The 13,969-nt window shown below is 37.5% G+C and overlaps 1 protein-coding gene across 1 annotated transcript in view; it reads right to left on the minus strand.

The window, feature by feature from the left end:
• Nucleotides 1-273: 273 nt before the first annotated feature.
• The window catches only part of ST8SIA6 (ST8 alpha-N-acetyl-neuraminide alpha-2,8-sialyltransferase 6), a 143,782-nt gene continuing 130,086 nt past the window's right edge, over nucleotides 274-13,969 (minus strand). The window contains exons 5-8 of the mRNA XM_043480191.1: nucleotides 13,455-13,599; nucleotides 8,486-8,598; nucleotides 4,143-4,235; nucleotides 274-2,500 (exon numbers count right to left, since the gene is read on the minus strand). Of these exons, the coding sequence (XP_043336126.1) occupies nucleotides 2,032-2,500; nucleotides 4,143-4,235; nucleotides 8,486-8,598; nucleotides 13,455-13,599 (820 nt within the window). The 3' untranslated portion in view covers nucleotides 274-2,031. The remainder of the gene's footprint in view (nucleotides 2,501-4,142; nucleotides 4,236-8,485; nucleotides 8,599-13,454; nucleotides 13,600-13,969) is intronic.

A 13,969-nucleotide genomic window follows, 5' to 3' on the forward strand; every position in this document is an offset into this window, starting at 1 on the left:
TTAAAATAACTTATAAATTCTCCATGTCGTATATTTAATGATTTATTTCAATATATTCTATTATTTTTACTTATCAATCATGTATTTTCAGTGTCATCAAAAAGCAAAGTTGAAGTTTCTTCCCAGCAGAAAACATTTTGAGGGAAACATTTTACTAAACTATAAAATACTAGAGTGTTCTGATCTAATTTTCATAATCACTGCTAATAACATGATAGAGACATTACCAATCCTGCTAGCAGATTTTTAAAAACTAATTAAACCCATTAGAAGCAGTAGAAAACAGTCATTTATTCATTGCTACAAAAAGATACACGAATTAGACTCTATGCAACTAAAAGCATGGTTCTTTTAGAAAATATTTATATATGAACTTTTAAACCAATTTATGGAGGTAATAGGTTTCATTTGCTATAGAAGAACAAATGAGAACATGAATTAAGAAAAGTATCACAAAAATCAACTACAATCAAACTAAAAATTAAAGATTAGTTTTGCAAAATAAGCAGTTGGCAGCAGAGTGTTCTTACAAGTGAATGTTGAATAAAACAATAATCTGGCTACATTAAGAATTCAGAATTATATTCATAATGAATTTGTCATGCTGTCCATTTCTGCTCTTCTCACACTGGTACAAAAATGAGTAGGAAAGTGTGCACGTAATTACTTATTTAAGTCAAATAACTTATTCAATAGCTGCAGGGATAAACTACATTAACATGTATCATCATAACATAAGGGAGTGTAGTGAAAATGCTAGTATTCAATGTCTCCTTAAGCTTTATTTCATATTGGTGTTTAAATGATTAGTCTTAGTTCTCATGTAAACGTACCTTTCCTTGCTGAGAATTAAGTTTTCTGGGCTTTAGTTTTTACGACTTTCCTATGAAATCAATTAGCTTGGTATTATTCCCATTTCACAGATGTGGTCCAACCCACCACCCCCATGGGCTATATATCCCACCATCATGTGGCAGTTTGGGGGGCAGAGACCATGATTTACCCTCAAATAACTTCAACCGGAATCAAGGGGACTGCTTTCTCTCCTATCAAATTTCCTCTACCTAGATTCTTCTTCATTTGGTGAAGCCTTCCTCCTTTACTAGGTTTAATTCAGAAACCACCTCTTCTCTGAAATAGATTTCACTGAAATCTATTGAATCATTCTTGTTTCATTCCTCACAGTACTGTCTCCTCAAAGCTTTAGTGAACATTGAGCACAATGTGTTTACAAAATGCATATCAATGTGTTTATAAAACATACAACTCTTCCTTCCTGCAGGCCTTAAGTCATTTTTATATCTCTCTCACAGAGCTTGGGAAAGGGTCAGCATGAAGCAGCTATTCCCCACAGACAAGACAACAGATAAGAAAAATTGTAACTGCCCTTGAAGTAGTAAATATAGGTATGTTAAAGAGTGATTTTTAAATGTAAAAGAGGAAAAGAATCGGCCTAAATCCAGCCACTACATCAGTGCAGTTCAAGACACAAGTGAATGTAATTAGAAGCATAAGGAGTCATTCCTGAATAACAAAAGGCTTTTTGTTTAAGTAAACAATTTTCTTATATGCACTTTTTAAGATAGGAAGAAAGGCAGGAAAGATTTTATGGATAATAGAGGTTCCTGCCAGAGAAAGAATTGCAGTGGTACTTGGCAACTCAGCTATTCTCTCCAAAAAGAGTCTTTAAGACAGCCTACCTTTTAATATCTCTGGTGAGGGTGAAAATGGTTGTTAAAAATATCAACAAAGAAATATTCTTAGAGTCCCTACCTCACACCAAATACTTGCCAAACGATTTCATAGATGATCACATTTTCCTAATATGAGTTAGATTTCATGATCCCCATTTTATAGGAAGAGAAACTGAAGATCAGAAATGAGTTGCTAAGGTTGCAAACATAGTGTGGAACATGGAACCAACCAAATTTTGGGACTCTTCCTATGAAACCCTACAACCCTCTCTCGGTGTTTGGGAATATTGTTACTCACCAACTGCATTATGTGAACATGATGCCCATTTAAAGGCATTCAGGCTGTTTCACATTTACTAAACTGTAACTTGAGGATGCCTTTCACGTGAAGCTGGAGAATTTGTTTATACTCTTTGGGCATCTCATGGAAACCGCGTTTAGGTAACTCATTGTCGTAGTAGTGATGGCTGACAGGCACGTTCTCTCCAGTTCTAGAGAAGGGCCAGAATCCATACAGCTTCACGTTCTCACACAGCTCGACTGCCACGCTTGTGATCATCAAGCCGGAGGACAGGCGATATTCGGTCACACCTTTAGTCCTCCAGAAGAGTGCAAGGTTTTTCAGGTACTTGGGATGGAAAAATAAAACCTTTTGTCTTGCTTTAGATTCCTTCAGTGTGTAGTACACCTTAAAAGAGGCCGCAGTATTGGCCCTGAAGGAAAACGCAGGCAGAAGGACGAAAGCATCTCCATAGGCTGCAACGTCCTCCAGAAATATTGCTTTCTTTTCCTTTAAGTTCCCATATCTGCCAAATTTTTAAAACATTGTGATTTTAACAATAATCATCAAAGGAACAGTTTGGGTAACATGAAGCTGAATTCACCACTGACCAAAAAACAGAACCAGTTATGTCACTGTATATAAAAGAGACAAACAGAAGATTCAGAGAAATTAGGGTTAAGTAAGCATCTTGCATAATAAATATCAAGGGTTAGGTCTCCATTTCTTTCTTGGCATATCTATTCTTTCATTTCTACCTTCTTACAGAGCAATATCCTTGCTGGACATACATTTTTAAAAATTATTTTATCTTCAAACTCAGTAATTTTTTCCTGAGGTTGCTTTTTAATACTGAAACACCTTCCAAATGTATCATACTGACACATTTTCTCAAACATAGCACACTCTTAAAATATCTGTACATTTAAAAAAATTCATTGAGCTGTATGCAAGTATACATATTATTATAAAATAACAATTTCCTCTAGAACAGCAGTCCCCAACCTTTTTGGCACCAGGGACTGGTTTCACAGAAGATAATTTTTCTATGAACTGGGAGGTGGGGGTGGTTTGGGGATGATTCAAGTGCAGTATCTTTATTGTGTACTTTATTTCTATTATTATTTTATCAGTTCCACCTCAGATCATTAGGCATTAGATCCCAGAGGCTGGAGATCTCTGCTTTAGAAAACCTAAAATATCTATATGCATACACACACACACATATGCATTTTAAATTTCTTCCATGGACCGTGATATGTGTTAAATTTAAATAATGCCTCAGTAAATACACTGGTATACCTAAGCACATGTGTTTGGAAAATAAACTCTGGGGAGACAGGTACAATATTTTATATTCTCTTAAGCCATACTAGAACTATTTGAGGGATATATTCTACTAATAACAATTATTAATCACTTTGGATGAAAACAACTGAATAAAACTAAGTATGGGATTTTGGGGCTTCCCTGGGGGCTCAGACAGTAAAGAATCTGCCTGCAATGCAGGAGACCAGGGTTTGACCCCTGGATCAGAAATATCCCCTGAAGAAGAGAATGGTTACCCACTCCAGTATTCTTGTCTGGAGAATCCCATGGACAGAGGAGTGTGGCAGGCTACAGTCCACGGGGTCGCAAAGAATCGGACACAACTGAGATACTAACACTTTCACTTTTAATGGGATTTTTATTAAACAGCCAATATTTCATAGTAGTGACATTGTGGAAAACAAAATACGGGAATTATTTTTTAGTAATAAGCTGCCCAAAGTGCCCTGACAATTTTGTCAGGTTCTTCTAAGGCTTACTTTCTGAAGCTTCTAAGTAGACTAAGTTTTTTTAAGGAAGTTTTATCAAGACAAAACAGTAACATTAAAATTCTGAAGGGAAATAATTTTTTAAAAACTTCAGTACTGGTGCAAAACATGAAGAGATAAGTAAGTTCTGTTTTGATTAGCAACCCTTGACTTATGACATTAGAAGTACAACCGGACATACCTCTTATGAGCCACAACCTAAATTACTAATATATTCTTATGTATTTTCCTTACAAAGCCATTCCAGTCAGTCTCAGGAGCAAGATTAGGGCTCAGACAGGTTAAATAATAAAACAGGTTAAATAATAAAAAAGTGGTCTTGAAACAGTTATGTAACTTGGAGGGACTTACCTTAGCTTTATAATACTGGGATTTAGAGTCACCAGGTTGGTTTTAGTGCCAACATCATTGGTAACATTTCCTGTGGTTGGGGGGAGATTACACCTGAAATTTGGAAGACAAAATATTCTCAAAATATAACTTTCAAAAAAAAGTACATCCACACATATGCATGTGACCATTCTCATTTTATTGAAGAAAATTACTGCTGTAAAGAGTCTCGGAATTCATCTGATTTCCATTGAAAATATTTAATAAGTACAGAATTCAGACACGGGTTTGATCCCTGGGTTGGGAAGACCCCTTGGAGAAGGAAATGGCAACCCACTCCAATATTTTTGCTGGAAAATCCTATACCCTGGCAGGCTATAGTCTATGGGGTTGCAAAAGAGTCAGACATGACTTAGTGACTACACAACAATAGCAACAAACTCTTAGTTGGCATTTCAATATTGGATAAAACATAAGAATCTGATAAATGCTTTCAGTGACAGAACTAGAAGTGACAATTACACCTTGCCTAGCATTTGAAGAGTTCGCAATCCTTTTTAAAAAATTATTTATATTAATTAGATTTCCATGGTGGTCAGTTCAGTTCAGTTACTCAATCGTGTCCAACTCTGCGATCCCATGGATCATAGCACGCCAGGCTTCCCTGTGCATCACCAACTCCTGAAGCTTGTTCAAACTCTTGTCCACCAAGTCGGTGATGCCATCCAACCATCTCATCTTCTGTTGTCCCCTTCTCCTGCCTTCAATCTTTCCCAGCATCAGAGTCTTTTCCAGTGAGTCAGTTCTTCTCATCAGGTAGCCAAAGTATTGGAGCTTCAGCTTCAGCATCAGTCCTTCTAATGAATATTCAGGGCTGATTTCCTTTAGGATTGACTGGTTTGATCTCCTTGCAGCCCAAAGGACTCTCAAAAGTCTTCTCCAACACCACAGTTCAAAAGCATCAATTCTTCGGCACTCAGCTTTCTTTATGGTCCAACTCTCACATCCATACATGACTACTAGAAAAACCGTAACTTTGACTAGACGAATCTTTGTTGGCAAAGTAATGTCTTTGCTTTTTAATATGCTGTCTAGGTTGATCACAGCTTTTCTTCCAAGGAACAAGGGTCTTTTAATTTCATGGCTGCAGTCACCATCTGCAGTGATTTTGGAGCCCAAGAAAATAAAGTCTCTCACTGTTTCCGTTGATACCTATCTATTTGCCATAAGGTGATGGGACTGGATGCCATGATCTTAGTTTTTTGAATGCTGAGTTTTAAGCCAGCTTTTTCACTCTCTTCTTACACTTTCATCAAGAGACTCCTCAGTCCCTCTTCACTTTCTGCCATCAGGGTGGTGGCATCTGCATATCTGAAGTTATTGACATTTCTCCCTGAAATCTTGATTCCACCTTTTGCTTCATCCAGCCTGGCATTGTGCATGATGTACTGTGCACATAAGTTAAATAAACAGGTTGACAATACACAGCCTTTACATACTCCTTTCCCAATTTGGAACCAGTTCATTGTTCCACGTCTGTTTCTAACTGTTGCTTCTTGACCTGCATACAGATTTCTCAGGAGGCAGGTCAGGTGGTCTGGTGTCCCCACATCTTTAAGAATTTTTCACAGTTTGTTGTGATTCACACAGTTAAAACCTTTTGCATAGTCAATAAAGCAGAAGTAGATGTTTTTCTGGAACTCTCTTGCTTTTTCAATAACCCAACAGAGGTTGGCAATTTGATCTCTGGTTCCTCTGCCTTTTCTAAATCCAGCTTGAACATCTGGAAGTTCTCAGTTCATGTACTGTTGAAGCCATGCTTAGAGAATTTTGAGCATTACTTTGCTAGCATGTGAGATGAGTGCAATTGTGCAGTAGTTTGAATATTCTTTGGCATTGCCTTTCTTTGGGATTGGAATGAAAACTGACCTTTTCCAGTCCTGTGGCCACTGCTGAGTCTTCCAAATTTGCTGGCATATTGAGTGCAGCACTTTCACAGCATCATCTTTTAGGAACTGAAATAGCTCAGCTGGAATTCCATCACCTCCACTAGCTTTGTTCATAGTGGTGTCTCCTAAGGTCCACTTGACTTCGGATTCCAGGATATCTGGCTCTAGGTGAGTGATCACACCATTGGGGTTATTTTGGGTCATTAAGATCTTTTTATTATAGTTCTTCTGTGTATTCTTGCCACCTTTTCTTAATATCTTTGGCTTCTGTTAGGTATCATTGTCAATTTACAAATTTTTAAAAACTGAGGCATTGTCATTATGGTTATAATGGGTGCCAGAAGCAAAGCTTATATAAAAAATTAAAAATTTCCTGATTCCCATATGGATAGTATTTCCACCAAATTAAGCTGTTAATAAATAAAGCTCTAATGTTCTTATAACGATGCTTTCATATTGATGTTCTCATCCTCTTTTGAGTACTAATTGGTTTTTAAATTGGAAAACAAATTAAGAATTGTAATTTTGAGTAAGCATATTCTTGTCACAAAAAAAGGGAAAGTTGGTTACGATTCCCTAAGTATCATTTACAGAATTTCAAGTAGACCATTTCTTTAAAGTTATATGTACAAAGGGAGCATCTCTGAGGAAAGCTGCTTAAATTTGACTGTGTTCTGCAATGCTCCTGAGGTTAAAATAATCTATTTCATCCTCTGTGAAATATATGAATAAATGAAACATGTACTTCCCTCACTGATAAAAAAGATACATCCTAAAACAAAGATGGCACTTTGGAAAACACAAATATTAATCATAGATAACAGGCCACAGAAATAACTTCATTAGTGGACTTCCTGTAACAAATCTACTTTCTAGAACATAACCACTTCATATCCTTTTGAAGACTCAAAAATGATTTTGAATATGATATCACTGGAGACCAATGGGGGAATATTGTGTAGTGCATATATATAGTACAGTGAAGCCACTCAACACCTATTCTTGTTCCTTACACTTTTAATCGACAGCTCCCAATCTTCTGAAATGAAAAATAATCACAAGCAGTTTCCAGATGGTTCCATAAACTATGAAACATGAATGGCCAAAATCGATATAGGCTTAAACATTAAATAAATTTTAATGACATCCACTATGTATAGCCCCCACCTGACCTTTCTGTTTGGAAGGTTAACTTCAAAATGAACTCTCTATTCAGAAAAATACTTGGCATCAGCAAATGCAGAATCTAGAATATATACATTTATTTCAGAGTTATAAATTAAGTAGCTGTTGAGTTGCTGTTGTTTTTTTCTGCTTGTTAAACCTAAACTTGTATTTCTTTTTTTTTTTTAAACCTAAACTTGTGTTTCTTATACCTGCTATAAAGTAAAATGGATATTTAGGCATAATATTCACCCCAGATGTTTTGGGAGTTTTCAGTCTATAAAAAGTCTATTATGAGAAGAATTATTTATTTTCCCCCTGGCTTTTCCATACTGAGTACTTTAACAAAATGGCTAAATCATGCAGGTATTCACCATTTCCACATTCATCATGAGGAACACAGTAATTGTTGGACTGCCAGGTCTGTTTTGTCATTACTTTCAGCATAAACTTCTAAATGAGATTAAAATGAGGGGGAGCTCCTGATTCAAAATTGTGTTTCCTTCTCATGTGCTAATAAAAAGGGCAGTATTAAATCAATAAAGATCAAAGGATCTTCCTCTGATGCATGCAATCAGTGCTCATGAAATAGGAAGAAACAGATTTCAACTTTACGAAAAGGTACATTTCAGTTGAAATCCATCCTCACAAGGATGAATCATCTATCTTTCCATCATGTTCTGAAAGTGGAGATGCTCTCTGGTTTTTCTTATTAGTTCAGAAACACATAGAAACCACTTTTGTTTCTGTTTTTGGCAAGCTAGCTTGTACTGAGATAGAAACATTTTAAAAGATCAGAATTTTACAAGCCACATTTTTTTCCCCTTAAATTTCAGGCCAGAAACCTAAATAAACAATGATGTTGTACAGCTATACAAAATCAAAGTCAGTATTTTCACAAGTATTACCTGAGAACAAAGTTTTCTTGAAATGCTGTTTAAGAAAAAAAAAAAAAAGTTATCCTTGATACACTGAAGGCTCTGACAAGTCCTTCAGTGAAGATCTCTTTCACCATGATTTCATACAGGGTTTTTGGAAAGTTTAGTAAGCATAGCACAGTTTTATCTTTCTGGTATCAACATTCAAAGGAACTCATGATCCATTTAACACATCGGAAAACACACCAGATAGATCGTAGGCTTAAGCAACAAAGTTCAAAGATCAAAATTTAAACAGAATATCTTTAGACTATTCCTTTAAAATATTCAACTGATCTTGGATTTTAAAAAAAGACAATTTGACAGTACTTACCTAAAAACGAAGTCAGATTTATCGATTTCAGCTCCACAGAGAGACTGATTCAGAATCCCCCCGTTTCCAACCACTGCACACTGATTAAAAGAGTATCCCACAAAAGGCTGAAACTATCAAGAGAAAGGGAAAAATTGCCATAAATATCTTTAGTTTTAGAACCATAAACATCATCAGCTTAATTCAAGTAGCTGAAGTTTTACATATACTAAGGAAAGAAAAAGAACAAGAAGCAATACCATAGAATGTTAATCAACTTCTGACTAATCATAAGATATTCTGTAGGAGTTCCCTGGTGGTCAGGGAATACGGCCTCGATCCCTGCTGGGAAGATTCCACTTGGCATGGAGCAACTAAGCCTGTGCACCACAACTACTGAAGCCTGCGCCCCCTAGAGCCTGTGAGCTGTAACTACTGAAGCCTGCGCCCTCTAGAGCCTGTGAGCTGTAACTACTGAAGCCTGTGAGCCAGGAGCACAAGCCAAGCCACCGCAATGGGAAGCCCGTGCATCTCTAGAGGGTAGTCCCCCACTTGCCGTAACTAGAGAAAGCCAGGGCGAAATAATGAAGATACACAGCACAGCCAAAAATAAATAAACTAATTAATGAAAAAAAAAAAGAAATCCTGTAAACCTAAGTTTCATTTTTCTTGAGAGGAATACATAGCATATCATATACAATATAATGTAAAAATACTATATATAATACATTTGCTTTTAAAAGGTACTTTAATGTATTTTATGTCCCATAACTAAGTAAATAAATTGAGGATGACAAAATTTCACATGGGTCTTTCCGACAAACAGCCAAAATTTTCAGCCAAAAATAAAGCAATTATAAAGTTGCATTAAATTCTCTACTCTTGGCCATAAAATTAACAGTTAATTTAGCAAAAGTTCTCTGTGCTTCTTAAATAGTGAGATCTTCAGGCTCAGTGATGACAGGAAATTTACACCTGCTGTCTCCATGAATGATCAGCCACGGTGCTTTGAGGAAGTCTAGTCACTCTGTGCTGATTTATTTCAAATTCATTTCCAAGACCAGAACCATTTTTGTTTCCTCCAAGGATCCAACTGGCCAATCCCCAAAGACCCTTCACTATGACCAAATCCTTCACAGTCTGAAAATAACTGGTCAATTGGAAGTGTTGTTGGCCTTTGCTGGTCACTTTTCTGGAAGTCATGCTGTGACCTTAATCAGCAGCAAGGATGTCAGCACAGACTTCCACAATGCAAGGTCCTGATTTACCTGTTTTGTCTCTAGAATGTGAACGTAGGTACTTAAGGGGCAGGGAGTATGTTTATTACTTTTCATTCCCCCTCATCTTTCACTGCACTTGCCCAGAGGAACATCACTTCTCAATGAGTGACTGCTGGCCCAGTGGCCACCTGGGTATAACCCCCAGTGTCAGGTTGGAACCCAGCTGTCCCAGCTTATGGGAACCAACTGGTAAATATTCAGGAATTCTGTCAGCTGGTTGTAAACCAGTGGTAAACTATAATCACCACAACGGGGGTATTTACACTGCTGCTGTCAGGGAACCCTCCTGTCTGGTGTACAAGCACACCCCAGGACCAGTGTGCTCCTGAGCTGCCCTACAGACCCTGAGTCACCTGACTGCCCTGTGCTGATGCTGCATTGGGAGATGCGAAACAAGTGATGAGAACTATGTTTCAGCACATCTGGATTGTCCCTAAAAATGAAAAATCATATTGTGCTTCTTATGTGAAAAGCACTTTTCTGAGTTGTAACTTAACACATAGAATCCATACAACAGCCTTGTGAGCATTTTACAAAGAAGATGGAGGCACGAGTTTAAGCAATGGCTACAGTGCTCGCTTCGGCAGCACACATACTAAAATTGGAACGATACAGAGAAGAAAAGATGGTAACGATAACCCTACATGCAAAACAGAAAAAGAGACACAGACGTACAGAACAGGCTTTGGGACTTTGGGAGAAGGCGAGGGTGGGATGTTCTGAGAGAATAGCATTGAAACAAGTATGCTATCAAGGGTGAAACAGATCACCAGCCCAGGTTGGATGCATGAGACGGGTGCTCAGGGCTGGTGCACTGGGAAGACCCAGAGGGATGGGAAGGGGAGGGAGGCGGAAGGGGGGATCGCGATGGGGAACACATGTAAATCCATGGCTGATTCATGTCAATGTATGGCAAAAACCACTACAATACTGTAAAGTAATTAGCCTCCAACTAATAAAAATAAATGGGAAAAAAAAAAAGTAATGGCTAGAGAGCAGCAGAGCTGGGATTCAAACCCAGGCAGTCTGTTTCATAGTCCACTGTCATCTTACAGATGCTCTCATTCAAGGGGTAAGGGTTAACTTAAGCATGTGCCTTGGGGCTTCCCTGATGGTTCAGTGGTTAAGAACCCACACTTTCATTGCAGGGGGTATGGGTTCAGTCCCTGGCTGGGGCACTAAGATGCCACATGCTGCTTGGCATGGTCAAACAATTAATTAAAATACATTTTTAAAAAATGACGTGCCTTATTTCCCTGTGTGGCTTTGATGCCCAGCAGAATGCCTGGCTCTTTAATGAATGGTTCTCACATACCTCTGACTATTGCAAGTCACTGAACTTCTATTAACAGCTGGAGATGTTTTCAGACAGTGTTTACTAAACAATACCACAGTAAATTCTGAACTTTACAGATAGGGCCGAATGTAAATAGGCTCTTTATGGTACAATAGAAGAGATTACTGAGAGGAACCTATCTCCAATTAAGCACTTAATATAATGAATATTTTTCTCTGGTTTCTTGGTCAACTAGGAAGAAAAGATCCATACGTTTTGAGATCTCATGTTCAGTAAGAGATTAAATAAATGAAAATTTCAACGTCCCTTAAACCTCCTAATAAAATGCAACTTTGGGCAACTCAACAGTCTGCTTGTTGCTCATTCCAATTGTCAACCAAATTTGGGGACTTCCCTGGTGGTCCAGTGATTACTTCCACTACAGGGGGTCATGGGTTTGATCCCTGGTCAGGGAACTGAGATCCTGCATGCCTTTGCAGTGTGACCAAAAGTAAGTAAAAGAAAATGAAATGGAGAAACACACACAAAAAAGAAAACCAACTTTGTTGTTTCTTTTCAAGTCACTTGGCAGAGTTTTTGGAGAAAGTGACTTTACAACATTTCATCAAAAGCATCTAACACTGAGATTTGCTCACTGTGTGCCTGGCAGAAGAGAGCAGGGTGGGAGTGCGGAAAGCAACTCTGGATGCTATGTCCATGGACAGGATGTTGAAGAAACACAGAAAACTGAGCTCACTTTGCAGTACTGTATCAACTTCAGAATTTCCTCCCCTCAGTTTTAAAAAGTCAGCATCAATTTGGAAAATGGATGCTGTTGTTAATCTCATCCAGAATTATTAAGCTTATGTTAAGTTATTCTTTTCAAGGTGCCAATTAGAAGCAAAAAATACCTGCTGTTCCTCTATTCTGGCCAGCCTAAAGCAAGGAAAACACTTGAAAATATGGCATGGGTGAAAAAGTTGCTCTCTGTGGACCTCCCCAAGGCCTTCTCTGATAAGGGATATAAATATTCTTTGAAAATGAAACTGTCAGTCACTCAGTCCGACTCTTTGTAACCCCAAAGACTGTAGCCCTCCAGGCTCCTCTGTCCATGGAATTCTCCAGGCAAGAATACTGGAGTGGTTTGCCATTCCTTTCTCCAGGGGATCTTCCTGACCCAGGGATCAAACCTGGGTCTTCTATAATGTAGGCAGATTTTTGACCACTGAGCCATCTTTAGTTGCTATCATTTTAGCTATTGGTAATTTCAATGAATCATGAGGGGATTTTCAGAATGCTGTATGAATTGGTCCCCATTACCTTCTGGAAAATGTGCAATATTTTTTCCCTAACATTTTATATTGATTTTGTTCATTCCCAGAAAACTATACTTCCCTTTAATTGTAATATTTTTGGAAAAAACTGGAACAACTTACATGACAATAAAACAATCGAAAGAAGTCAAATGTCCAACATAATAGAATTAATTGTAAGAACTGAATATTCTACAGTTGGTAAACTGCATATATAAAGTGATCCCATTTTGACCACTGACGTGGCCTAACTGCTTTTCATCAAACCATAAAAATATGTCTGAAAGTATAGTTTATTAGCAGTGGGATATTCTTCATGAGAAAAATTTCCCCCAAGTTTGGATTTATATTGTAATGACAATGTATCATTACTTAGTTTAATAAATGAAAATATAATGAATGCATCTATGCACTGGGAAACGTTCTAGGAACTTGGGATGCATCAGTGAACACACTAGATAAAAAATCCTGACTAGGAAAAAAAGGATAAAAATTATCTTTTCTACTATTGATTTCATTGCTATATTTTTCATTCTTATCTGTCGTTCCTTCATATCTAACTATATCACTTTCACCATTTGTTTTTATGGTCATCTTTGTCAATTTGAGTTTCTTAATTATGTATATTTTAAATCTTTCTCAGATTGCTTCCCACAAACTAAATTCATCTTAAATTTTAAAATTTTAAATTAAAAAAAAAATCCCTGTCTAGTGGAAGTGATGTTTACTAACCAGGAATTCTAATGTATTTACTTCCCAAAGATTTCTCTGTGAAAAAATTGAGTTAGTCACCAAAACCGACAAGTGGAAGAACCAGCTAAAAAATGGTTATCTCCCCAAGTCCTGGTAATTACTATGCAGAAAACCCAATACTTTGTCTCATACAAGAATGAATCATGAAGACTCAAGGGCTAGAAGAGTTTACTATTTAAGATACAAATACCATTCCCTGCAGAGCCACAAGGATTCAAAACTGCCTGCTGAAAATGGACCACCGTACGTATCTTACACATCATAGTGTGGCATTTTAATGAATCAACTCCTCCATTTTTATATCTTCATCTGAGACAATGTTCACCTTAAATGGTGACACAAAGAAACCACAAGGAATTTTCACTCACCACTGGCAACATATCAAAAATGTTTTCTCTAATTTGGATTTTGCTTTTACTTTCCACCTCATAGGTCATGTTGGTCCCGATGGGAGTGTTGTTTTGAGAAACAATGAAGTTTTGAACAGCATCACAACAGGAAGCGAGTTTTGCTCTGCAAAGGATAAGGAGACAAGTGAGTCAAGGATTAAGACTAAGAAATCCAAAATAGAGACGAGGATGGAAAATGCAGAAGAGAATTTTGCCGTGTCGACTTTCAGAGAGAAGATACCTCATTCACAAGGATGACATTTTTATCTCATTCCATTCTAACCAGCCCTGGATGGGGCAAGGATAAAATAGCAAAGAACATTAATGTACTTACACTCAGGTAGGGACTGAGTCACCCATAGGAAATACTGAGTATATAATGGTTTACATATAAAGACTTGGGACTTCTCTGGTGGCCCAGTGGTTAAGAATCCACCTGCCAATGCACTGAACGTGAACTCAAGCCCTGCTCCAAGAAGATCCCACATGCCGTA

Source organism: Cervus canadensis, chromosome 10 (assembly GCF_019320065.1).
Source record: "Cervus canadensis isolate Bull #8, Minnesota chromosome 10, ASM1932006v1, whole genome shotgun sequence".
In the NCBI taxonomy this organism is placed as follows: domain Eukaryota; kingdom Metazoa; phylum Chordata; class Mammalia; order Artiodactyla; family Cervidae; genus Cervus; species Cervus canadensis.